Source organism: Hippoglossus stenolepis, chromosome 19 (assembly GCF_022539355.2).
Source record: "Hippoglossus stenolepis isolate QCI-W04-F060 chromosome 19, HSTE1.2, whole genome shotgun sequence".
In the NCBI taxonomy this organism is placed as follows: Eukaryota; Metazoa; Chordata; class Actinopteri; order Pleuronectiformes; family Pleuronectidae; genus Hippoglossus; species Hippoglossus stenolepis.
In genome coordinates, this window is record NC_061501.1 from 13,645,220 (window position 1) to 13,673,106 (window position 27,887).

General features: G+C 45.1%; 1 protein-coding gene across 2 annotated transcripts; it reads right to left on the minus strand.

The window, feature by feature from the left end:
* Positions 1-611: 611 nt before the first annotated feature.
* On the minus strand, positions 612-27,113 carry dipk2ab (divergent protein kinase domain 2Ab). 2 transcript variants are annotated; one of them, XM_035142798.2, is made up of 4 exons: positions 26,900-27,113; positions 19,655-20,517; positions 7,213-7,516; positions 612-3,003 (listed from the first exon to the last, which is right to left on the minus strand). In XM_035142798.2, the coding sequence occupies exons 2-4, from the start codon at positions 20,306-20,308 to the stop codon at positions 2,657-2,659; spliced, it is 1,305 nt and encodes a 434-aa protein (XP_034998689.1). In that variant the 5' UTR covers positions 20,309-20,517; positions 26,900-27,113; the 3' UTR covers positions 612-2,656. The 2 variants fall into 2 exon arrangements, with proteins under 2 accessions (XP_034998689.1, XP_034998688.1); XM_035142797.2 differs by having other exon boundaries at positions 26,641-27,113.
* Positions 27,114-27,887: the final 774 nt, after the last annotated feature.

A 27,887-nucleotide genomic window follows, 5' to 3' on the forward strand; every position in this document is an offset into this window, starting at 1 on the left:
AAGAGACGGATGAGGAAATGAGAAGGAGAACGAGGGGCAGAGCGTGTCAGTCATGTGGCTTCTAATTTTGGTTTGGACTCGAGCGCCAGGCTACTACGCTGCAAGCATGAGCAGCTAAGCAAAGACGACACAAACACACATAATAATAATGAGCAGGAAAGAGCGGAGTTAAAAAATTAAATCCCAGAGACGAGGAGTACACGATAATGTTCATTTTGTGTTTCCATAATTTAAGTTCCTCTGAACGGCTTTTAAATTTAATATGATGTCCTTGTAAACAAAAAAAACAAAAAACCCTCCATGCAGCCAAAGTGAACTTAAAAAAATTATCTCCCCAAATATGGATTAAAGAGAAGGACTCGCATCCAAGTTTAATGGAGAGCACAACAAAGAGAACTTGGGCTGGAATCCAAAAAAGAGGAGAGATAAGGACACGAAAGATCAAAACCGAGGAGGAAAAATGTGGAAAAAAAACTGAAATGGGTTTTGGCAGAAACTGACATCCAGCTGTGCGTCAGTGAATCAAAACGTAAAAAGGCAACATCCAACTTACATGGTAAATTACGAGAAAAGGAAGATTGAGACAGAATCAATAAAGAGTCCAGACAGAATTCAATTGTATATATATCTATATATATATATATATCTTCATTTATTTCAATATTTAAACCCACTAAAAGTTGTAAATACAACTTTTGAATGAAAGGCACAGGAAAAATCAGACAATGCTGATATAATACTCAAAAGAAAAAATTACAGTACAAAAGTGAACAGTTAGTTATGCACGTACAAATCCCTCCAGGTTCCTCCAGACGTGGGGAAACAGAAATGTATCGGACACAGCGGAGGAGGGGGCGGCTTCAGACCCACATATACATTAACCGAACTTCTCTTTATTGCTTTTCCAAACCGACCAGCGCCACGCGCTTCCTGCTTTAGATGGAGTGGCTCGTATTTACTTGATTATCGGCCCCTCTATTGACCGTGCTACACAACACTCCACTGGGAGTTTAGAGTCGCAGTCACGACACTGAGACGGATCACGCACGAAGCAAATGGGATCAGAGCAAAATGAGCCTATATTTGTCATTATGCTTTAATTTTGTAGGTCCGCTGAGTGTAAAAATCAACCCGACCTCCAAGTGGTGCCGAGTGTTTAAATATTCAACAGATATCGGGGCTGCAAAATTTGATAAGTGCAGGTCAGAAGCCAGCTCCGGAGCAAGGAAAAATAAATTTGAATATCTTCATTCCCTTTTTTATACCTCTGACTCGATGGAGCTCACGGCACCCGGCACTAGCGGGAGAGCTTCGACAATAGGCTTCATTTATCAATTACAGACATTTAAAAAAGGAGAAACTGGCGCAGGAAGCCGCTGCTCAGCAGTTTTATGGTGTTTTCCCGTCCTCTTAAGAATCACCTCCTTTTCTTTTAGTCAAGCTTTTTTGTGGCCCGGTTGAAAGAAAACGTGTCTCGGCCTAACAGATCGTCATTTATCAATCCTAGGGGAGATTTACAAAGCAGTGGGGCTTATGTGGCATCAAGTATTGCCAATCTTTGTCTTGGTTCTTGCCTGAAGAGGAAATCAGTATGCGGGCCTGCCAGCTCACATGAGATTGTGTACACATTACGGTTTCCTTTGGGCAGCGCTAATGGGGAACAACTGGAGGGAGAGGTGCTGTCACTCTGTACTGCTCGGGGTTTTTAATATTACATATAGCCTCTTTGGTATAGGCACATCTGCATCAAGGGACCACCACTGTATAATAACTCCCTTTCCTTCGTCCTATGTGCTGCTGTCTCACTCTCTCTGGTTCCTATTAAAGGGAAAATAACACCCAGAAAAAAATAAAAAGATGATTGCCGTATGATTGCCGATAGCCGTGAAGGGTGTTCGGTTTCTACCGCATGAAAAGCAAAACCCCCAAGCCCCCCCTCTGCCTGCCTCTCTCTCCGCTCTACCTGCAGTAGCTCGGCCTTCCCTGCTGCCTGACAGCGGGAGATTCATGCTACCTCCACCTTCCCTGCAGTCATGCTACAGAGGAAAGAAAAGCCATGGCACAGCAAAAATGGAAATGTACCAATCTACTTAGATTCAGCCCTGAAAAATAATAAAATAAAAAAATAAAAGAGAGAGATCCTGGGGGCAACATGAAACAGGTGTTAAGTTTCAGTGTTATGAAACACAACAATTCTGAATAGATGCTGTCATGGCCGTGTGATGTTGCTGCTGCTGCTGCTGTCGCTTGGACGCTCTGCTTTGCGTTAGCCTGGGTCCAGTGAAGGATGCGTTTAGGGGATGAGTCACAGCCCTTTGTCACTCCACCCCCACCCCGAAGACATGGCAGGCCCACCCCGATAGAGGAGCAGTTACCTCTATCCCCTCTCTATCCTGGTTCTAAGCAGAATCTCTTAGTGCCTCGCTGCTCGTTCACACAGGAGCAAAGTCAGGTAAAAAGCTTGAGCTTTAACAAATCTGCTTTGAAGTTGGATTCTCACACTTCCTGATGCAAGACCTCTAACACCTTCCTGCTCCGGTGCACAAAGGGGAGCAAATGACATCATGTACAAGAACCAGGATCTCAAGAGTCTGGAGATAAAGAGTCTAAAGGAATCCAGTCTCTCAGTGCTTAAGGCTGACGCCAACTCCATTCATTACCTGGCTGTAGCAGAGGCGGAGCCAGCAGCTAGCTGTGTGAGGTATTCGCGCAGTTCCTTGGCCGCCTGGAAGCGGCCGTAACGCTTTTTGGGTTTGGTGCACTCGTCCAGCAGAGTCTCGAGTTGTCCATCTTTGGCTATGTGGGCGGGAGGGTCGTGGAGGAGGCCCCCGGTGGTGCCCCGCCACGTAGCATACCGCGACAGCAGGTTCTGGCAGACAGCATAGTAGTTGTGGTCCACAGTGACCCTGGAGCAAAGGGAGTCCTTGGAGAAAGACAGGCAGGCCTCCCGGTCACACTCCTCGAAGCGGCTCTCGTACCACACGTCATAGTTCTCCGGCTTGTCTGCAGGGAGATGCAGGGACACTGACATTAACACAGAGCAATAAATATATACTGATCATAAAAAGAACTCAATAATATTGATGGTCGTAGATGCATAATATATTAAAAAACTTGGAGTCATTAGCTGGTGTTTTACAGCCTCCATCAAGTGAATATGTAATGAGATCAGGTCTTTAAACTTCAAACAAAAAAAAAGGTCTTTAATGGGTATTCAACAACTTTCTGTAAACAGCGTAGGAGTTAAAACCAACCTGCAGTTCACAGGTTGATACCCTTCTGTTTTGTGTAATAAGATTTGAAATTAAGCTGATTTGGAGCGATTACAATCCGCTGAATGACTGCACCTGACTCAGACGAATAATAGCTTTCCCGCATTTTCATTGCAAATGACTACTCGAGAAATCAACGTGACCAGAGGCTTTTAGGACCAAAGTGTTTCGCTGCTGTCATCCCGCTGCCCCCAACAGGAAACTCTTTCAAAGCACACAGCCAAACAAGTCATCTACAATATCATTTGAAAGAAATGAACCACTTTCCAGATTTATTGAGCAAATAAAATTCTTTCTTCAGCTCATTTTTTTTCCCTTTAGAGGCTTGTGCAGGGTAAAGCAGGGAGCCAAGAAAATAACCTGCATGATGAGAGAGAGCTATTGGTTTGTGCATTAAAAAGCAGATCAATAACATTGTTGGGAGGGGGGAGGGGGTGGACCCAGAGGATGCGAACACATAATCAGTGTATCAGCGTTGTAATGCACTTCTCCTCTGGCTCATCAGAACAACTCAATCAAACATCCAGCGCTGCCCTGTTAGCAAGGGGCCCCTGTGGCCCCCCGAAGAGGAGGGGCATATCAACCTCAATCAGAGTAGGTGATGAAGATGGATCTGCCGGAGCATGCATGCCACGAGCTCGCACACGCTCGCATGCATACACATATATGCACATAAAGCAGTGAAGTGAGGCCAAAGCAATTAATGTTTCGCAGCCGGCCATGCATCACGCCTCAGCACTGATTGACAGGTGGCATCAGGAGACTGTCCAACTACCACACATCCACACACCCCCACACACTTACAGAAGGCAAACAGAAGAGGAGGGAGGAGAAGGTTCAAATTCAAGGATGAAGAGGTGCAAAGCAAAAAAAAACACCGAGACTCAAACTAAAAAGCTAAAAGAAGACCGAGGCCTATTTTCTTGCACCTCTGCCCCGTTCTCATTGCAGGTCTGACTGTAACAAACAACATCCTTTTCAATTCAGGGTAGTTACTTGTCAAACGGACTGACCATGTTCAACTTGATTCATATTCTTTATAAATAAAATCATTCAAAAAATGTTCAGCTTGAATCTTTTATCTATTGTCTGAGATATAGAGGCTTTAAAAAGAGGGATTGTGGTTTAAATTCTTAAATGGTTTGGTCCTGTAGCTGCATATTTGCCAGGTTATGACTTTCTGAAAACCACATTTGAAAATCTTTTCTAATTTGGATCCCACTATATTTTCATACTAAACCACATCGGACCTTTTTTATTTTTTGTATTAAATCCTCGTGTTATAGTTCTTTCTAAGCAACTAGGTGCATGTCTGAATAATAAAAAAAAATGATTTGAGAGGCATTGAATTGAACAAAAGATTCACTAGTTCATGGTGAATAGTTCCAAAGCCAATTTTTAAGTTTATTTGTGCCATGACGCCTCGTTTAAAGCCTCCACATCTCCGAAATTAAAGAAGACACTAAAATTAATTAAATACAAGAAGGTGAATCAGGAGGTTTCAGTTGATTTGACAAGAAATAATTGGGAGAGTGATGAGCTACCAGCCTCCTTTGTTTCCTGCGTATCTGGAGTCTTCCACATTAAAGGAGCTGGACTTGTAAACATTCACCTCACTCCTCTGCCTTCCCAGCTCCGCACTTGAGAAGGGTCATTGGGCCTGAAATACTTGTTAGCGTGGCCTTACTGGTGGCATTCAGGAGTACGAGCTGGTTTTCACAATGCCTGCCTGCGTTAAGGGTGCATTATTGAATGTGAGAGAAAGACAAGTGTGTGAATGTTTTAAGTGCTGCTGCATTTTGTGTGTGTGTGTGTGTGTGTGTGTGTGTGTGTGTGTGTGTGTGTGTGTGTGTGTGTGTGTGTGTGTGTGTGTCTCTCAGTCAGCAAGCGATCGTGTCAGGGAGAGAAAAGAATGAGCGTGAATTAAGTGTGTGTGTGTTACATTATACAGCATGTGTTTTCAGAAACCACTAGGGTTGAAACCATTCTAAAACGCCATAAACTCAATGATGGGGAATGGCTCCTTTCGCACCACCGGACTGTGCAAACACACGGCGCATGGCGGGACTTCAACATGGCGTGCGTTTTATCTTGCCGCAAACCCACCGCATCAATATGGATGCCAGCGATGAAAGGATGGAGCGACGCACGGCTCTCTGTGTGTTTGATCTGCAAATCAATTGGCCTCAGTTTAGACTGATGAGATTTGTGCCACACACTTGAACTCGCTTTTTCCAACTCGTGTTCTAATTGCAGGGGTTGGACTCTCCACGCTTGTGGAGCCGTGCGAGGTTACCGCGCCTATTTCCTACTGCTGTCTGACACGTGGCCGTGGCCTCGTAATACTCATTACCGCCGTCACCCCTCTTCTTCCCAGCTTCTCCGTGGCGCACAAACAAACAAATCCAGGCCCACAAACACACAGGGAGCACATAAACATTCCTGAGGCTTAAACTCTGAATGGCCACGGTAAGCAGCTTGAGTTGTCAAGCTCTAAATGTGTCGGGCCAGACAAAGGGAGTCTCAACCTGGATTGTGCTTTAGGACTTGCAAAGGGCCAGCGTGACAGGGCGGAAAATTGCAGCTACTAGTAATAAGGTAAATATACCCATTTTTGAGCGAGGCACACACAAACCCAACAATCCCACAAGAAATAAAGTACAAACTCCAGGGGAAAAAACTCAAGGGCATAGTGGAGTAGAGCCATGTGGAATAGCTGTTTTGCAATTCTCTGGTATAGGATCTTGTAATTTGGCAAAAATGTTACTTTACCCAAGGATGAATACATTACCATACTTTCCCTCAAACCAATAAATGTACACAAACACTGTTTCACACAGACACATGCAGACGGTTCATATCCGGCACGAGGCCCAAAGGTAGAATCAAATGTCAGATGATATGAAAAACAACGCTATAATGATGAAAATAGCCACATTTCATCATATTATTAGAATTTTGCTCCTGACCAGACAGTAATTGTTGTTTTTAAATCTGAGTTGGAACATTTGAAATTAAGTGCTATTCCCTCAGCGCAGATGGACACATTTTAAACTTTTGTCACATTGCTATTGAAGAGAATTATACTGCAGTAATTACTGTTGTTTTAAAGCCCAGCACGAGTGGAACCTCAACACCTCGCGACAACTGTTCACCACTTAATTGGGATTTCCACAGGAAGGGACAAATCTAAGAGCCCCGACTGGGTGGTCACCCGTCTCTCTGAAGTAAACCCAGGAAGGGGTACGCCGGGGTAGGACAGAGAAAGTGTAATGTGTTGCTCTCTCTGTTCTTGTTATGAGGTTTATTCTGAGGCACACAAAAAAAAGTAGGGCAGTGGAGATGGCTCGTTATCCCAGCGATCTTTGCTTTGATGGGGACGCTTGTATGTCGAAGGCAGAAGGGGCGCTGGAGGAGTGTATTCTTAGAAGAGAGGAGGTTTGAAGCATGTGCAGATTTGCCCACAGCCGTCTGTCCCCCGAGGCCTCTCCTCAAACCCCTGTCACTGCCTCATCAGCTACAGTTGATGTGGTTCACACAAAGTGTTTTCTGGAGAATCGAAGCTGTGGTCAACAGTTGAATCACGCTCTGGCTCTTGCGAAATCTGTGACACACAGTTGAACGGTGGAAAGGAGGAACAACCGCTGCTTTGTGCGTCATAACATGAATAGAAGTAACGGTTAATTATCACTTTTTACAGTTTTAGAGAAGCACTAATCTCACACAAGTGAAGTGTTAATGTTAAATGAGCAGCATTTCTCTCCTTACGTAGCTCCACAGGTGGTGATTAAAGGTTTAAAGGTGTGATGCATGTTTGGGAACAAAGATGAATTGTGATGGCAACTTTGGGGAAAAAGCTGTATTAGACATTGCTCTCAGACATATGGATGCACACACACACAGAACACGTGTTCAGGAAATGATGGATGCTGCCACTCACTCTGCTTAATCAGCCTTTTGTCTGCCACAAGAACGTTCTCTGCGTCGACGACGATGACCTTTCCATCGCGTGGGCCGACCGCGAAGTTATCAAAGCTGACGTCGAGCAGGTAGAGGGCAAACTCAAAGTCGTTGTTGGTGAGCTGCTCGGCGATGTCCATCAGCTGGCGCGCCAAGTCTACCCTCTTCTCCCAGGGCGCGTTGTAGAAGCTCCACAGCTCCTCGCCCACGTAGTTGACAGCTACCATGCGCCCGCATGCTCCCAGGTACTTGGCGAATGGCCACCCTTCGTCTGACGGAAAGCTCTGGGAGGGAGAAACAAATGAGAACAGAAATTGTTGATTTAGAAACACATAAAAGGTGTCAAGCTGTGTAGTGTAGACTTGGCTGAAAGAAATACCCTACTGACTTTGAAAGGCAGAGGAAGAAAAAAAACATGAATTGCAAGAACCTTGAGAGTGTCAGAAAGTATTTGTTTATCTTTCACACAAATCACTTTCTTAATTGCGAGAGAGAGAAGAAAAAAAAAAACTAACCCAAAAATCCCACACACCAAACAGAAGGTGGCCATGTGCAGTCTTGGGTAGTTTTTGATACACAATTCTACACACAATTGAAAATCTGCTAAAGGGCAGGGTATCACAGATTCAATTTAATAGAAGAAAAGACCAGTTTGTGGTAAAGCCCTACAGCTATGAACTGCTGTATCCTGCCATACTCGGTGCTTCCAGAGAACTGATAGGAGCTGATTTGTGGTAGCAGCAGTTAGCAGGAAAGCCTGATGTGTTGTGATGCAGCAGTGGGGCGATTTAAGCTGCAGCCGGGTGTTGGCTAACCAAGTTAATGCAGCTTGGGCATGCTGACAGGAAAATCACTGTGTATTACTGGTTAAAAATGATTAACAATGAGGTAGTACCGCTCGCAGTGAGCGGCATCACTGCTGCTGCACAATAACCTTAATCCCTCAGATTTACTGATTTAATTAAGGTAAAACAGAAACCGGAACAAATGCACCGTCACCTGAAATCACTAACTTCTGCACAGGAAAACACACACACACACACACACACACAACATGAAAGTGTTGGTAAGCTGCATTTGGCAAACGTCCTGCTAAGGGATTCAGAAGGTCTCATTCCATTTCTTTCCGTGAGCACTTTTCCCAATATATCTTGCTTTTCTTCTGGTCAATTTCATTTCCACACGCTATCACAATGGAGTGGGACAATGGATGAAAAATAATAGAATGAAATGTTTGTTTTTCGGGGGGCCCATATGAGTTTGGCTACAAGTGATAAGCTCCCGTCTTTTATGATAACACCCCCCCACCACCTGCCATAGAGCTCCATCTTTTACAATAAACACCCAGCCATATGCTAGCTTAATGATAGCCCACAATTCCTATGTAACAAATCTCTCTTAGGCTGCTGTTTCTGGCAGGCAGCCACCGTGCAGCAGACACAGAGAGAGAATCATGAGCCCTCGTGTTGCACAGCCGCCTGAGGAGCCCTCCCTCTCTGAAAGCCAATCGTATCAGAGATATGGCGGGGAACGCACCAGGTCACTGCAGGTAAAGTGTGAACTACTATGACTGTCGCGTCTTACTTTACGCTTGTGGTAACTCAATACTTCACCAGCTTTCAATTTCTATCGGGAGAGAGGGGGGGGTGAAATATGCATGGCTGCCCTAAATCCCTTTAAACTTTAATGAGATACAAATTATTTAGAAACATACATTTAACCCTACAGCCACTCCTTTTCAAAGACAATCGCTGGACTCCCGCCACATCGAGATGCTAAAAGACGTGAAAAACCCCGGGTAGGTGAACGGATGACTATGCAGCAATCTGCGGGTTCATTAGTACACCTTTGACTAGTGTGGGGACATTTTTATCACAGGCACTCCTCAAACTAAGCTGCTCTTGAGCTTCTTTATTACGCCCCTTGACAAGGCTATAATTTGCTAAGTGTATTGAAGGCCAAAGCATATGGATTTCGCCTGTGCTACAGTACATGATGGAACAAGCTGATTGCAGTTTGAAATGAAGGAGAAGAACGCCTGGCAAAGGGGTCCTTGACTGGACAAACCCTTGGAATAATCTTACCAATGAAAAATCAAGATCTTGAGATGCTGTGATGTTCGATAATGATACAGAGAGAGAGACAGTCTATTACAAGTCTGTTTTGGTTGTGTGAAGCTATACCTTAGGGTGGATCTCTTGAAAGAGCCACCACCAAAAGGGGAGGACAATGATAAGTTACATTTAGTGCAGTCCTGGTCGAGCCCATTTCCCTGAGGCAACCCAATCAATTGTGAGCCAGACAGAAGTCTGTCTAGATCACTGGCATCCAGTCTGTCAGTGCCTGGTATCCTTAGTTTTAGTAATGACATCCCCAACAACTCTTGGATTGATATCCATCCTCTACATTTTATAATGTAACAAACCGGACAGAAAGAATAAGCCTAGGGAGTACACGTGTCTAAAAAAAAGTGAGGAATTCCAGCAGATGCTGAGAAACAAAGGATAATGGTGGGCTGACTGCACGCCCACATACTGTGCACTGGCTGGAAAGGAGACAATCCCAGACTTCTGAGATGTTGCTAGCTAACAGGCATTCCCACACAAGAGATTTTAGGATTAGAGACTTGACAGGCTGAATATCGGAAATGGCTTGCTAATTTTTGAAGTTGGTACAGAAAGATTAGGTTCAAGCTGGATCAGTTGGTATTAGGCCCGCTTCCCTTTGACCCAGATTCAAACCTCAGATCGCTTTATGTTGCTGCAAATCTAAGCGGCTCTCGGTCTTGTTGACAAAAGTTAGTCTGTCCAATGTTACGCCTAAACCTGCTTTGTAAAACACCATCCTCCGTCTCCCATCCCCGCAGGGCGGCTGGATGGATGGATGCTGGGAAGTGCAGGGCAGTGGTGTGTTGTTGGGAGGGAGAATGCGAAGGGAGACGGCAAACACAGGAGACAAACAGAGTGTCTTTCACCTCTCCGCTCCAGTGGACAGAAGGAATAAACCAGCAAAGACCTGCCTGCTAAACACATCTCTCTCTTTGTTGTCAAGTTGCAGCCTGAATGGGAGCAAATGTAGAGCGGCGGCAGATGGGGGGGTGGCTGATGGGAGGGAGGAGAAGGAAGAATGCCCTACGGCTACTTTCAGACACTGTCAACGGCTGTTACGAGAACGCCTTCAAGTCTGTGCAGCCCTCTTCCGCGGTTCTTAACATAGATGTCGCTCATTCACGGCGCTGACAGGCTTATTGCGCTCGCTCAGTTATCGGGTTCCTGACGACTTATACCTCTGGAGCCATTTTTTTTTTTTATGAGCTTCCTTCATTTAAATTTTATATGCAATAATCCTAAAGGTGAGAGCTACTGAACAGTGCAGGCAAGCACATGAAGTGGGCACCTGAGCATTGGATTCAAACTCGCCCATTACAGAGGTTGATAAATACTCCACCTGTCCCGCCAATCATTCTCCCTTAGCACTCTTTAAATGGTTACTCTGCAGAAGTCATTAACATCCGCAATGAGGCATTCAGGAGGGGGGGTGAAATAAATTGAAAGGCCCAGTCTAATATTACATCCACTGCACAATCTCTGAGCAGACTTAGGAGGTTTTGTGTGTGTGTGTGTGTGCGCGCGCGGCACAGGTAGTGAGTTTTACAAGTCGTTTCCCCGTTGATGTTATGCTATGGAAAAATGCTGAAGGTGCAAAACTTCCAATGACACATCCCAGCGACTTTTACTGCTTTTAAAAAAGGTCTTATCACTTCTTTTCCCTGTCGTTAGATAAAAACCTTTTATCTCCTGCTCAGCAAAACCTTTAACTTATAAAACCAAGTGTCAAATGCTCTTATTGTCTGTATTTCTTTTGTGAGAATGTCATGCTGTGTTAGGGATATGATGAGACTGGCTCCGGAGACATAAGGAAGTGAAAGTGGAAAACAGACCAAAACAAATCCTGCTCATTAAAGACGATCTCAGTGACTTCTAGGCCCAAGTCGGACTGATCCAATCTCAAAAGGTTGTGCCGGTGCACTGGAGTAGCACTGACAGGGGGGTGTTTGTGGTTTCCACTCCCCTCACTGTAATACAACAGACATACTGGCATCCTCTTGGGGGGGTGGATTGGAGAGGGCTGAAATGAAACAGGGCCACAGACAAATGGGCAGCCTCTGGAGAAGAGGATGAAACGAATGGAGCGAGAGGCACAGGAACACACACCTGCGTCCTGACATCTGCTGACAAAGGCATGCCCTTCTTACTGGGCCACTCGGGGGAGGGCGTGGGCGTGTGTGTGTGCGTGTGAGGGATGGAAAGAGGCTCTTTGTGCGCATGTGTGTGTGTGTGTGTCTGCGTGAAACTGGATCGGAGAGTGTGTGTGTGTGAATGAGAACATGCAACGTGACCAGGGCTGATAACAACCTCCATTCAGGGGCCGAGTAAACATGAGCAGCTCCCAAGATATTGGCTTGGCTGGTCTGCAAAGAACACTGGTCCATCAAACACGCAAATACATACACAGAAGCGCACACGGGCAAATATGGTGGACACACAGAGCTGTGTTTAGAAATGCAAGATTTAAAGGAAGCAGTTGCCTTCATCCTGCAACCACATCTACTTAGAGCTAAAAGGAAATTGGTAGTTTGCCACATAAGTGTTTCATGTGTACAGCTTGTGAAAGCCCCTCGGGGGGGTGTGGCGTAAATTCCCAACATTTTCTGTTCTCAACAAAACCCCATCGCTTCATAGCAAACAAGCTGGGACAGGACTCGTCGAGAGTCTGGGGATCAAACGGTAAAGTTGAGGAAGTGTGGCGGACGACAACCAAAGCAGCAACAAAAAAAAACTTTTCGGCCCTGATGAAATGAACAATATTCAACCGGTTTATCAAAAAGGAGCTTAGTGTTAAGAAGGAGTCACATCTGCTCTGCAATGCTGAGTCCACTAAGAAGCTGGACTTGAAAAAACACGTCGGTGTTCAGTGCAGCTCTCCTGTTGACCCTGTGGGTCTGGGAGGATGTGTGGCGAGCCCCGTCTGGCATTTTGCTGGCCACTTAAAGTTTAAAATCCAGTCGGTTGGTCCGCAGCGAGAGCTCAGGCCCCACGGGGGAACCGGTGCTAACTCTTCATCCGGGCACACATGGCTCAACCTTTCTCTTCTCTCGTTTCTCGTCTCATGCTGCTGCTTCTCTTACTAACCCCACTCCCCCCCCTTTACTTTGTTCCCCCACCAAACCCTGCAATACAGAATAGTGATGCTGTCTGTTCCCGACATAGAAGCCAGGAAACGCCTTCTCCGAGTGGTGTGTCTGTAAGGGAGAAGGAAGAGTGGCTAGAGACTGCAAAGTGTATGCATCTGAATTCAGAAAAGGCCCTGCCTCTTTCTTTACCAGACGTGCAGTTCAAAGAGTGCAAAGTCACAGTCTGGCAGCAGTCTTGGGAAAGAGGAAAATCATTGAATGAAGAAGACAAACTAAATAGGACTGCTGGGCGTGTGGAGGAGTCAGAGCCAATAAGAAAGTAAGAGGTAAAAAAATACTCTGATGAGAAATCTAAACCAAGAGGTCAGGTGGAGAAGCTGACCACATACAGTTGTGTGGCACAGAGGGGAAGAGAGTGCACACACACACACACACATCATTAGGTGAGCTCTGCCAAGCAGTGATAGAAATGGGTTAGATAGGTCTTTGAGTTCTGCGGGCCTCTGCACTGTAAAGAGAGAGAATGAGAGCAGGATGAGGGATGAGAGCACAGGACAGTGCAGCTCAGGGCTGCGAGTACACACTTTGCTTCTAGCCGATAGCTGAAACCCGGTGCTGACCTGAACCTGAGCCACCGCGCACAGAGCCACCTCATAAATCCCCTCTGCTGGAAGACGAGGAATGTATTAAGTCATACGCGGCGGTGTTGACTCAGTTTAGGTGGTATTGCCGCCCACGAGGCCTGGGGAGGCACCCAAGAGAAACTTGGCTGCCGACCTGAGGCCTGTGGGTTTGAGGCCAACATCAAGGGTTGTGTATTTCAGAGCAGTCGCTAATTATCTCAGGGGCAGCTGGGTGGTGTAGTGAGAAGGCAGACTGCTGTCACTGACCCTCCACCTGAACCTCTCTGCAGCATCAGGCAAACCCAGAGCTAGAAGGAGGAATTAGGTATATCACACAGAATAGAAGACTTCTAACATAAGAGGTGCTGGCCTATGACACGGCCTCTAAAAACTACACCACCACTGGTGAATTTGATTAAATGAAGTTGGAATTGCAAAGGTACAAATGTTTAAAACAGGAGAATGCTGCAGTATTTCCCTTACCCCCCATATTTTCTGACAAGAACTTAGGTGGTTGATGCTTTAATGCAGTTGACGATTTTACTACTGCAGGGAAGCTGGTGTGCTAAAAAGCATATTTTGCTCTAACATTAGTCCCCAGCCCTCTCGAGAGGACGCAGCACAACAAAGAGCCACTCGTCACCGATCTATATTGGCAATCTTAAGTGGCCCAGGGAGAGTTGTGAACGGTGTTAAGACTCTCCAGCGTTGCAGAACTGCATCTTCAGGAGGCTTGGCTTAAGGTAGGCTGGGGTACAGGCTGTAACAGTAGGAATCTGGGGGGTGGGGGGGATAAATATCTAAAAAAGGAGCTGGTGGGTGGGAGAGGGAAGCAAGATGGGAGGGGATTCGGCCACAGGCATTTACCTAACCAAACACAGCTGTCATGTGTGCGCTTTCGGTGTGTGTGTTTTTGGAGAGAGAGAGAAAGGGATTATGGTAACACAAGCAGTCTGGCTCATTCAAATGGGGGGAAAACACCACAAGGCTCTGGCTTGTACAACACACACTCACAACCCTCTGCTCCCCTCTTCCTCCTCCCGTTCCCACTAGGGCCTCCATCCAGCGAGGGCAGCCAAAAGAGGGGAGTCGGGCCCAGATAACTCCCTGTCTTATCCTAACAGGATTCAGTCTGTACACAAAGGCCTATAAGAATAATGAAAGGGGGTTTGGGAGCACTTGAAGCAGGGTTAAGCGGCGTACACATCCTCCACTCTCATGTGCTAAGAGCGTCACAATCCCCCAGACCCAAAAACAAAAAGGTACTAATCACAGACTAGCAACTTAAATAGCATTTACCAGTGGACCTCAGCCACTGAGCCGGCCTTTAAGACAGACGGCTTTCGCTTAAGCCAGGATAGCATGCAGTGACTTTGATTAAATGAAAAGAAATAAATAAAACTAAAAAACAAAAGAGGCTCTGATCCTCTTTGCTAAAAGAGGCATGACCCAGAAAGCCAGAGCACAAGATTGCAGATTTTTATCGTTGCTGCACGGATAAAATAAACGGCACAGATTCCGTCCACCCTTTGTCAGAGCATGACCATGCAGAAAACAAAAGGGATTTTAAAAATAAATACATATATAAATAGATTGCAGGCAGTTTGTGACCACTGCAGCTTTGTTAGTGTGCAAATGTGCATCTCTCACTTGTTTTTCTCATGTTTTACCACTACAGAGAAAATTCAATATTTCATAGTATTGTGCAAGCAAACACTACAACAAACTACCTGTGAAGCCCCTGAGACAGTCTGAAAGATGAAGATTTCATACAGAATAGCAGGGCGCAGCTTTAATGGGCTGCATTCAATTACAAAGGTTTTGCCACATTATTAAATTTATATTGTATTCACCACACTGTCAAAATAATTGCTTCTGTCTTGCAGATAAGGTGGAATGTAAAAAAAAAAACAACCTGGTTTGTCTATCCTCTGTATTGTTTAGTTTAAAATATGGTCCAATGCGAAATCATAAATTGTATATTTCAGTTACACAGTCATAGGATTACCTGACTCATAGCTGATGTGGGCAGGTTGCACATCTACCTCTGACCTGATGAATTTAAATGTATTTTCCAACTAAAAAAATACAGCCAGGTCCAGTCGGTTGAGTTTCTACGTCTGTCTCACTCTGTGCCAGGAAACCCCCGTGAATTTATTTTGTTGAATTTGGCTTTGCTTCCAGAAATGAATGAGCATCATAATAGATTATGAAGAGCCTCATTAAATTAAAAGCATACCAAAGAGGTATCAACCCCCATTTAAAGACAAATTCAAACAAGCTACTGGACTGGTGTGTTTTTAGAAAGAAACTGGGAATGTTTACTTAAGAATTTGTTTTCCCCAAAAATCTTTGGAGGAATAGAGATGAGGTCATGCATTTCTAATCTCCGTCTTCTGTCTCTTCTCCGATTTTGTATCAGTGTCAGACTTCTGTGTTCTGGTAAAGACGTGGCGTGAGGGGCTCATGCCCTCGGACAAGTATGTCACCATGTCCGGTGAAGCCGGGGTGTTGAATGAGGAGGTGGATCTGTGCAAGGTGGCAAGAGACGGTAATAGAAAGAGCGAGAGGGGTGTCTGGGAGAGCACAGATTTGAGTCTGGAGGACATGAGAGTACTGCTGACTGAGTTAACCCCACAGGCCTGTCACATCCCATTCTCAGCTTCACTGAGCAAGACAGGGATGAGGACCAAAAAGGGTGCAAGTGCAGTCACATGCTCCTGGCTACCTCCCCAAGCTTAATCATTTGGAAGGGAGGACTAGGCTTAATCAAACTAATTTAAGGTTGGGCCAGACGTACTCCAACTAACACAACCATCACCTGATGAATCCATGTCATCTCACCAGAGGAGAGAAGCTAAGGATCACAAAAATAAGAGTCTAGAATAAATTACTTACTGTCTGTGTAAACAAAGTCAAATTAAGCGTATAATATGTAACTTCAACCACTAGGTGTCCCTCAGTCAAAACAAAAACATAAAACCTAGTTTGATGACCTTGTGAAGCAGAGGGGGATCTTGGGAGTTGTGAAAAATGTTCCTGACGCGACTCAGGTTCAACTTTATTTAAGTTTTATTCACGCCACATTATGGTCAATAAAATAAATACACTGGAAGGAAAAAACTGGAGTGGCGTACTGGCTAGCAGAGTGGTTTTCCTTCGACGAAAAATTAAACGTCCCGTTACCTTGAATAAAACTAGGGATTTCTGTGGGTCTGAACATTGTAGGAAACAAGTACACAACAAAATATCTAACATAGTTCTAGTTCTTTTTAGGCATTTTAATGAAGAATTGTTGCGTATCTTAATGAATCAAATCTACTGATGTCGTTGGTAAAAACTGAAATATTTTGGATAATGTAAGAACATAAGTCAACAAAATGCAGGTGCAGGTTGTATTGATACTACAGGTTATACCTTTATAAAGCATTATGTATTTTTCTCCTGATGGCAGAGAGACAACCCCCTCAACACAACTAGACTGATCATAGTAGCTGAAACCTGCTCAGGCCAAAGCATCTGTGCAACCTTCAGACAAACACCATTGGTTCAGAGGAAACAAGAGAGGAAACAGACGAAGTCGCATTAAGTCCCTCCCACTGCACAAGGATTTTCTTGTTTGGCTGTCGTCATTTTGTCTTCCAAAAATATTTATTCCCCAAAGCCAGATTCTCTTCCACGTGACGGAGGAGTGGGGGTGTTGTGTGTGTGTGCGCTTGTTGTACCGCAGAGCACACAGAAAACACATTGTTGGCCGGAGCCGAAACAACACAGCAGATTGTTTCCCACTGACAAAGAAGGTCTGGTTTCTCATAGTGAAACAGGGCCGATTTACTGCCTGTGGCTTCAAAAGACTAGAAACAGAAGCCATTCTAAGAGAGAGTGCAGCTTAGTGAGCGCACAGCAGAAACGCTATTCACATATTTAACTGTAGAAAACCAGAGGGGAGAGACGGGGGGGAAAAGAGCTAAACCATCACTCTGGCGACGACTGACTGTAGGAATCATTTACACTAAATATAGAAAATTTAAATTACACACTGAGCGATGGCCTCTCGAACTTACCAGGGATGTTTGACTACAACCACGCAAAATTCCAACGTTTCTACAGGCCTGACTTGAAGCCTAAGTGACAGAGTTGGAGTGCGGATCGAGTTTCATTAAATAACCGGACATAATCCAGCCAGGACTTCTGGATCTTTTGTTAAAACCAGTCCCCACACAGCAGAACTAACCTCTGGCAAAAAAGGAGAACAAGGTGTTGTAGTACAGCACGTCTCCTGTTAAGTCTCTATAGACGCCATTAATTCTTTATGGTCTACTGCTGCCCAACCTTGTGCATAGGCCCTTTCAGCCTCTCTGCAAATTTCTTTCCTCAATTTTCGGGGGGTTTTTTTGAGTCCAGTGATGCTGACGAAACAGTCAAGGCCCTCAGGATCCGTGATTCTCCGAGATGTCTAGCACATTTCTTTGTACATTATCCATCCCCCACAATCCGTGTTCACCATCTGTTACCCCCAGCCTGGTGCACACACACACACACACACACACACACACACACACACACACACACACAGTTCCTTCTAATGCCCACAGGTCATAAGTTCAGGATGAGATCAACAATTCATGATTCCCTGGAAACATGCAAAGGAGCAGAGTGAGGATAGCCGCGGACAATGTGTGCACACGACTTGTTTGTGTGTGTCATGTAGGCCAGATAAGGGATTGGGGGGGGGGGGGCACCAAGCTTCTCAACTGGGGCATAATGGCATTAAAAACACTGATGGAATTATCTGGCCCGGTTTGTGGAGCGTACACAGACAAATAGGGATGGGTGACACAGACAGAGGAAAGACGCAATGAGAAAGAAAGGAGGAGAAAAGGGAGGACGGGGGAAGGGCGGGCTGCCACACAAGGCTAATCAGATTTTATAGATTGCCCAAACTAAAAGGCTGATCTTGCCTTTTGTCCTCTGAAATGCCTGGAGGTGTCCGACCCTGTGCGTGTGTGTGTGAGGGGGGTTAGAGGTCAGAGTAAGTTATTGAATCTCTACATGGGCCATGACCATTGTTGTTCTGTCTCCCTCACGAGACGCGGTCAATGCCGGATTGAAATTGAAATTGATTGGCTGCTTGTAAATCAGTGAGGGAAAGGGAAGTTGATGGTGCTTATATGATATACAGCTCTGGCATGCAGGATGACAGAATGGAGATGGGTTGATATATCCAGTTAGTCGCAGTATTTTCAAAAGCCTAAAAAAAAGCTTGATTTTGGGAGCCCAGTAACAAGATCGCTGTCGCCCACAAAGTGACGAGAATCCACCGGACACAGACTTATATTAAAATTAAAAACAACTTGGATCATTTACAGATGCATCCCTTAATAATTCAGAATTGCCCTACATATAGTGTTAAATATGCAGTATTGCCGCCAGCCAAAATCTCTCATCTTTTGGGAGGCCACCGCTCTTAAGCCCTTCTCTATTCTAAGCATGGAGGAATGTTCGTGCTCCAGATAGCGGGAGCATGGTCTCGATGTAGCCCGGAGTTTAGGGAGGGTGTAATGGTTCATCTCAGATCTTTGAAAGGAGGAAGGAAAAGGAGGATTCCCCACCCTGTAATTTACTGGGGGGCTTTGTGGGCCAACACCCTAGCTTGCTTTGTACCGATGCTCTTCTCTCCTTTGTAGCAACGTTAATCTTGACACTTTACCACTGAAAGCTTTCAACGGTACAAGTAAAATCTGCAATTGCGATAACATTAGTCATTATTGTCAAGGCAATGTGACTTCAGATAAATAAAGAAATATTGAAGTGTGCGTTTAGAGTTCCTTGCCTTCCACATCCTTCGCACTAGCTAATTTAACCTCACAGCCACCACCAAATTGACACCAATTACTCTGAGGGCAGCGGACGGCTATCTGGGGCTATATCGGATTGGCCAAATGGCCCCTGCACCATGGGATCCCACTGTTAAGTCAAATGTTTGCATGCTGAGTGTGTGAATGTATGATTTTCCCTACATTTCTGGAAAGCTTATGTTGAGGTTGCAGCAGTGAGGCACCGGGGATTCTCCCACCAGGGGATAGCCACATATTGTTATGTCTATCTGATCCGTACAGTGCACCCTATAATGGTTCTTTATAGATAATTCTATACGTTCTTCTTATTGCTTTTAATAAGAAGCAGCAACAGTTTTGTTTACAGCAGCACTCAGTCACTGCAGTAAACAGACTAAAACATCTCCGGAGACAAATGTAAAATGTCAATACACTCAATAATATTTGGGATATGATAACACACAGAGAAGTTGAATGAACCAAAAAGATATCTACCACTATCAGTCATCTCCTCCATCCACCTCCCTGTGCTGCTGATTTATCACCTGCAGGTAAAGCTGCTCTGATAAATCTGAAGATATGTGGCAAATAAAACGAGCAGCCATCACACAGAAAGATATTTCTTTAACGTGCTTGGAACAATTCGCTATTAGTGATGTTGTTGTGCAAATGATTCTACAGTGAATGGGAGCAGTTAAAATGGTGAAAAAAACAAATCAAAAACACATTGCTTTAAATTGCTCTCAAGAAAGTTTAAACAGACAGTACCTGTAGTACGAGTGGTTCCGGGTTGAACGCCAACGTCATGAGCAGCTGCATTCTCTCTGTGTCCTTGAGGTTCTTGAGCAGGAAGCTGCCTGAGTCTTTGGTCTCAGCGTACCGGCGGACCACACGGTCCAGCAGCCTCTGAGAGGGGCAGTGCACCAGGTCGGACCAGCCCTCCACCACCTCCGGGGTGAGCAGACGGACATCGCCGTTGATCCGGGCAAACTCAGTCTTGTACATTGCCTGGATGAGGTCACAGCGCGGCCTGCCTGTGGCCCTCTTGCAGATTTTCTGGTCTATCTCGGCCAGCTCCTGGTTGGAACCAAGACGTTTGAGCACCACACGACGGGTGCCCTCTCTGGGCTCACCGTACTGTGCAAAGTAAACATTCTTGACATTGAATACGTCTAGGAATCGCAGGCGACCCCAGGTCTCGAAGGAGACCTGACCGTTCATGAACTTGCGGCACCAGCTGGTGCCAAAGCAGGCGGGACACTTGTTGAGGTTGATGAAGCGGCGGTCAGTCAACTCATTCTTCTGGAAGGAGGCGAACAGGTTGTGTGTGTTCATCAACAGTATGACGAACAGCCCCACCACAAACAGGAGCTTCAGACAGCGGTACAGGCGACCAAGTTTGAGGGGCAGGAATCGCAGCATGATGGGGACGGGGCAGGGAGAAGGAGAGGTATTGAGATGATAGTCAGAGAGTTAACCTCAATGCCTCTCCGTCATGGCTAACCGGGGGAGATTCTAAAGCAGCAGGCGGGGGCGGGGTTGGCACATCTGCCCCGTGCCGGTCTCTGGTAGAGGCCAGTGAGTCATGTTCTCCCTTCTTGGTTATTTTGTGCAACCTCGAGCCAGCAGGCCTAAAATCAAGAAGCGAGAGAGGAGAACATATTACATCAGGGCAAATAAAGCAAACAACATTTTATAAACACTTTGCAATTGGCCTTTTGGTAATGATTAAGTGAAAGAAAGGTTACATTTTTCATCTGCTTGGGCTGCAACCTCAAACCCTACGTCCTAGCATGAGATACCTTCAATAAAACAAAAAGGCACTTTCTCTGGCATATGAAATGGTCTCACAAATTTGAATTGCTTGGGTCATTTGAGAGATTTCATTACTTTTTGAGCTGAAATGAGATGGCCCACAGCCAATGCAATAAAACCTGCCTCTGCCTGTTTGAGATTTTTTGTATACTCCCGAAACACTGGACGATAAATAACAAGTATGTAAAAGGGTAAATAAAGTGTCAGTGATCAAATTAGGAGGAAATGTACAACGTCCTCTCGTAGTATAAATAAAATGTGATGCGCTCCGAGGATGATTCCTCAGTGGACTACCCGTCAGCAGCTACAGAAGTATCCATCACTTTTCCTCCCATGCACAGCAAATCACACGGCGTCTGCATTACTCAACAGCTCAGAAGTCTTGATTTTTTTCTTCTTCCATCTTCTCACTTTAAAAATGGAGGAATCATACGTTTGTGAAAGGAGTTACGCTGTGTAGATTAACCTTTGATCAGAGCTGCCCTGCTTCGTTTTAATCATGCTCTGAAGTTGATTCTTTGAAAGTGGCTGGTGTCACTAAAACAGCATTTGTGGTTGAGATGGGGGGAGAGATACCTCCATTAGGCATATCGACATCAGCAGTGAAGGAGGAAGAACTGAGCGGGGAAGAGAGAGACCACAATCTGGGCTCGCAGTACAAGCACAATGCTCTCAGAAAAAGCCTCACAAGGGCCCCCCCGTAGTCCGCCCTGTGATGAAGCCATGTTAGCCCACCCAATCAGCTTTTTGGAAATGAATCTTTTAAGTCGCTTTAAGAAAGACTGACTCAGGCCATGCAAATTAGCCATCCTCAATTAGAGCTCATTAGGACATGCCTATTAGGACAGCTGACTTGAGAGGGCATGGCTAACGAGCAGGCACACTAGTGTGATTAGTGCGCGTGTCGATGGGTTCCTTGCGTTTTTCTTTCAGATCGAAAAGCGGCTGAGATTTGGAAGGGCCGCCGGCAGCCAAGAGAGCTGCGGTTGTGGGTGGGTGGGGGTTGACGTGCAGCTGTGGAGTGTCAGATAAGAAAGCTGGATACACTGGTTCTTACCTCACACCTCTGTCTGAATATACCTCAAGCAGATCACGCCAAACATCAGTAATGTAAAAATAGACCATATCCAAATAGGGGAACTACAGACAGCTTTTCTTTTTTTTTTTTTAAGGAAACGAAAAACATGATTCATACATTTTTCTCTTCTCGCCACAAATCTAAAATCAACTCAACAGCGAGCATATGATTTTCTTCTCACCATTACAAGATGGGGATAATGAGAGTAGCAGGGTTCCTTTTAGAGCTTTTAAATGGAGGCAATCTTTAAATCATTTAAAACTCAGTATTAAATCAAATAGCTACTGTAAAACTCAATAATAATAATAATGTCACCAATTTCCAAGACGTGGCTCGACGATTATTTATATATTTTACTGTTAAAATGAAGCACAATGATACAATGAATTTTAAGCCATAGAAATTCATCTTTTAGGGGAGATGTTTTGAATGTATTATGACTTCAAGCCCACGTCGACCTGAGATACCTGGGAAGCAAAAGAAAAGATAATTCGTAATGCATTTCATTCAGCGAGCAAAGTAAAGAAGCTGCTGGTCCACATCAGGTTGACTTGCCTCGAGTCTGATAATTAACCACACTCCATTCAGAATGAACTAAAAGGCCAACACAATATCCTAACAGTGTCTAGAAATGATATTCAAATTCTACAACATATTCATATTGAATTGGAAAGGGAAGATGGAAAAAAAGTGTGTGTGACAAACTCCCCCAAAACAACAACTTCAGTCAAAATAAAGTTTGCCTCCTACTACAGGGAACAGGATGAAGCTGACTGCTTGAGGAGAAAAAAGAAGCAGAATATCCTGTAGCACCACGATTTCGACTCAAGTGCCATTTAGCATCTGACACAGGCAGTCACGGCGCAGACCCGGCTGCAAGATCTTGGGAGCAGATAAGAGATTTACCTAGGATCAGCGAAGGGCTCAGAGAGGATGAAACATAACCTCAGTCAGGTGCCCACGAAAAGATGTTCACCTCCTCATCCCTGAGAGAAAGTGGAGGGAGAGCAACAGTAAAGCTGGAGCAAAGTCCCTGCAGAAAGACCCTGACAGCACGGGATAATGAGATGCATGAGCTGGAGGCTGACACCGGCAGGATACGAAGCTCCTCACTCGTCAAAGGAGTTAGGCCTCAATTACCTGCGGGGCATTCGGTGCATTGTGCCAATGACTTCACCGATTGCTGGAGTGAAAAGGATAAGCTACACCTGGCAATTCTTTTCGGTTAATGAGAGACAACCCAGGTGTTAAAATGCTCACGTGTGAGGGAGACACACAAATGTGGCAGCGGTGGCTTATCCTTGATCCTATACATTTGTTTAGCCGGGAGCAGAGGGGCACGAGAAGTGAAATGCTACGAGGTTAGTTTTTATTGCCGGCTGCTGCTGCTATTACACGCACAGTAACGGTGTGAATGAGACCAAAACATTCGGCGTTAATGGAAGGATGGCACGGTTAATTTAAGACGGGGGGATATTTTCCCCCACTAGACTGCTCCTTGTGAATTTTTGCACCTGCAAAACCATTTATTTGTCTGCCTCACTTTCTCTACTGCTGCATGCCACCCCATTGCTGGGAGGTATATGAAGCATGACATGCGGAGACGAGGGCGAACCGCATAGGCCTCTATAGCAAGGTTGCCTACTCAGATTCTTGACAAGGGTAAAGTTCACTTTACAAATTAAAGCCAGACGCTTTGTATTCCAACGCAGATGTTACCCACCGGAATAGACGGGCAGTGAAATTTAAGGCTGTGTTTTCTTTTGAACAAACCTCATTGTGCCCACAGAAAAAAAAAAAGTGTGTTTTAAATTAGCTCCCCTCCTCCATTCCTCCCCACGGTGCCTCTGCTCCCTCTGCACTCGGGAAGAAGGAGGGATGCACAATACCAAGAGGAGAGCTTGTTTAGAACAAGCACCAAATTACCTCTCATCGTGCACAGCCGCTTGCCAAAAGTGGGCTAAGAAAGTTTTTCAGCGTTCCCGGCCTACAAAGTACACGGATGGTGAGCGTTTCGAAAAGGGAGGCAAAGAAAAGGAGGGCAAATCAAAGGATGCCTGACTCCTCATGCATGGGAGATGAGTCTTGCATTCAAAATGTTCCAAGTTTGGCAGATGTTAAGAGCCGCAAAATGGCTCATTACTGGGACAGAAAAGGCGCAAGATGAAGCAAAAGGCCCCATGTCGGCTTAAAACAGAATGACAAAGGTCGAAACGGATGAAGATGACATTGTAATATTCCAATATTACAACCTTTATTAAACTTAGATTTTGACAGAGTAATCCAGATAAGAAGAGAGGAGGTTGAAAACGAAATTTCCTCCTCGAATAATCTTTCCTACAGCTCATTGTGCAAAAAAAAAAAATGGTTTGAGATAATGGTGTACGAGTGCAAGCCTACTCCCAGGCTCACCCATTTCCTTCACTGCACCTGAGGCTAAACTTCATTATGATATAATGAAGTCAAGCCACACACATGAACACGCCTGATTAATTCCACTGGAAATGCAAAAGGAAGTGTGGGAGAGAGGAAGTGGTGGAAAGGACGGGAATACAGTGCGGGAGGAAGTAGAGGAGAGAGCGAAAAAGAGATACAACAAATGTCTAGCTAATGGACTGCAAGGTGAGAGAAACTCTGGGTTATTGCTCTTGTGATGGAAATGAATGGAAAGAGATCACTTGAATACAAAGTAGCAGTTCTCCATCTCTGAATGGACACACACACACAAACAAACACACATGAACGCATCTCCCCCTCTCCGGAGACCGGTGCCGGCATTACCACGAAGCCTTACTCAAAAGCTCGGAAAAAGCCTCCTCTGACCCCCCCTCCCTCCCTCCCTCCCCCTTTTCCATTGCAATGAGTGGCTCTAGCTGGAGAGAGGAACTACTGTTGTCAAGGTTATCGACTGAGGGAGTCAATAGTGTTTGATCACAAAAACATTCAGCCACTGTGGGACCGCCTGAGTACAGCAAAGACGTAGACAGTGATGGATAGATACAAACGACACGCCTCACGGAACATAGAGTCCTCAGAATATAAACACCAATTAGCAGCATCCCCCACATGAGCGTCGGTGTGTTCATCTCTGGCCCGAGCCAAACGCCGGAGATTTTAATGAGAATATCAATGATATCTGCTTCTGCGCCAAAGCGCCGCAGCTGTTTGGAAGGACACACTTGAACTGGGAAGACTCTGCTCTGGATTCTTCGGCGCAGAGCGTGGTTTGGTTTTGTTTAATTCAAACAGCTGCGCATTTTCACGAGACAGCAGCCCTCAGCAAAAAGTTGGAAAAAGTTGTGACGCATGAGAATCTCACGTTGATGCTCTTGCGAAACGAAATGTGTCGTCGATGTGAAGCTGCACATGATGTGATTTAAACAAGCTTTCAAAACAAGCTATTTGGAATGGGCGGATGGGGGTGGGGGGGGATTAATTAACTGACAGACGTTTATTATTTCATTTGAGGTCACTTCTAATGTAGCTCTATATCTGTTGTGTTATTTCTCCATTTGATTTGGTGGGTCTGGAGGTCAAATATGAAAATATTCTGCTCCTGCGGGAGGTTTTAGGCTACAGTTGCAAAACATTCCCCCGCTGAGCGCCGAGAAACATTCAAATCAACCACCAGCAGAAGATCTTAAGTGCACTGGTCTATTTTCACAGTTCCCTCGTCGACCAACCTTGCAGAAAGCCTCCGTAATTAGTCTCGTCTTGTGAAAAAAAATATGCATTCATTCATTAGAATGTCAGGAGAAATTCCTCGTGACTTAATATAATCTTTATCTGAACCAAAACAGTCGGGAGTGTTTTGGGAATCTGTTTTTTCCCCTTGAAGAAATCAAGGGCAGAGGTTTGCACACAAACGCAAAAAAGCCACACAACCATTATTATTCCATAGAAATCACAAGTAAATTTTAGCCATTAGCACGAATTACACCCTCGTTCTCAGTCTCGAGTCCGAGTCTTTCTGTCCGATGAGCAAATCTCTCAGCCTCATGTTTACTCACGCCAACATGGAGGGGGAAATACAAGGAAAATATAAGGAAAATCAATTCAAATAAGGTCGGCCGAGTGGAACCCTGTTGAGATACAGTAGTTTTATATATTTTTTTTAAGTAAACAACTAATTGGGAGGCAATAGAGAAAAAAAAAAAACAGGTTGCAGCAACATTTTTAAAATGTGGATTGACACTCAGGCGAATAAATACAATCCTATAACCAGTGTTGCTGCTTTAAATTGCATATGTCCTGCATGCAAAGAGCAGAAAGAGGCTGAAGGGACAATGCATATCCGTCCAACACATCATCATCCACATCTGCCTTGGGCTGCACAGTGGATCGAGCACGAGGACAGCAGCCTGCAGCCTGCAGCTCTGTGCGTTATATCAACTTGTAGTGGAAATAAACTTCAATAAAGCAATAAAGTTGAATCTTATCTTCATGGCTAATGTTGTCTAATGCACGGAGCAGCAGCAGCAGAGGAGATAAGATTAACTGCAGACCGATTGTAACACTTACACGCGAGCGTTTGGAGACGCAGAAAACTGACACCACCACCACGAGCAATATTTGTGGTAACAAAAACGCTTCCTGTCCCCCCGTTCACAGGATGCGGGCATCTGATAAGAGTTGTGTTGCTGCTAACAACTCTTTGTGTTGTTGACGCTCACATGTGTCGGAACCTGCTCTGACACTGATGCTAAATGAGAAGCAGAGAGAGGAACCGCTTCACTCGCGGTCCTTGTTTTTGAACTAGTTCGTACACAGTGCGGTGCCGGGGACTCCGCTGTGTGCGCCGGGTCCACGGTGGTGAAGTTCACCGCGGACCGGCTGCGGGGAAACAAAGTGAGAAACAAACCTGGGAGACTTCTCACTGGAACGAAACGCTTATCGCTCGCCGGGTGTCATTCCCTTCAAAGTTGCGGCGGAACACGGACGCTTGGAGCCGTCCACAGCCACGATAGCGCCCCCCGGGGTGGGAAAAGCTCGACGGAGATCGGCTCTGTCAGGCGAACTCGCACGGGCTCCCCATTCTCTAGCTCCCGGGTATGTAGCCAGCTAGCCTGCTAGCTCCTCGGATAAACAGTTGGGGTGTCGGGTCTTAACTCTTCACGTACCGGTGCTTTCCGACCGGACGACGCGCTCCTCTTCGCCGCCGGCTGTGCTGCGCCACACCGTCCGCGGCAGTCCGCCTCTCATGGGTCCGTGTGCGGTCAGAGATCAGCCGTGTTCCCGTGCTTCTTCTCCGGGGCAGCGGCTCACTCCTCTCCGACACCACAATGGACTCGACTCTTTTCAACACCAGCCTCTTTTCTCTTTCACGACACCCACCGCCGCTTTACGGCCGCGGTTGCTAGGAGATTATTCTAATGTTGTCTGGTCTGGAGCTCCGCCCCCAGCTCAGGGTTGACCCTAAAATGTATATTTCCCATAAAACCTTTAGAGAATAGTTTCATGATATAAAATAAACGTGCTGTGAAACTCAATGTGCCCAGAAAATAATCTAAAAGGGAGTAATGATGAAAATCAACATAATATTTATATATAAAATGTATAAAATGATGGAAGCAATGTGTTATATTGTGTGAATGAATGCCTTATTCTATTTTCTGTATTTAGTTATTGGCTGAGGTTATGGTTGTTTATTTCACATTTCTCTGTATCTTTACACTTTTATATAGTTATAGTTTGACTGGAGAGAGAAGCCTCTTACGATATCATTGGACCAGTATGGGTACAATGACAATAAAGATCTTTGAAGTAGCCTATGTTGACATAACTTGGCCAAAAAGTCAGAGGAATCTGTTTTAAAACAGCACTTAATCCTTAAATGTGAAGGGACAATGTTGCCAAAACATCACAGCTCAGGTAAATGAAATGCAAAACTAACTGTGTGTATGGACATTTAACTGGGCTTTGAAACTGTGGCTATACTCTGTATATTAAAAATAGCCCCAACATAATTTTAAATAATTTTACATCTTTTAGCCTTGGTGCAAAAGGTCTGATTTCATTTTGAAAAGTTTTTTCATTAGCATTTGTTAGTTTTTTACATTTGTATCACACTTTGTCTATAAATCAAAGTAAATGAAAGCTCAGAATGAG

Coding starts and splice junctions, on each gene's coding strand:
- dipk2ab (XM_035142798.2), bottom strand. CDS start 20,308: ATGCTGCGATTCCTGCCCCTCAAACTTGGTCGCCTGTACCGCTGTCTG. Junction 7,517..19,654: donor CGGAACCACTCGTACTACAG/GTACTGTCTGTT, acceptor TCTCCCTCCCAG/AGCTTTCCGTCAGACGAAGG. Junction 3,004..7,212: donor CAAAAGGCTGATTAAGCAGA/GTGAGTGGCAGC, acceptor ATCTCCCTGCAG/ACAAGCCGGAGAACTATGAC.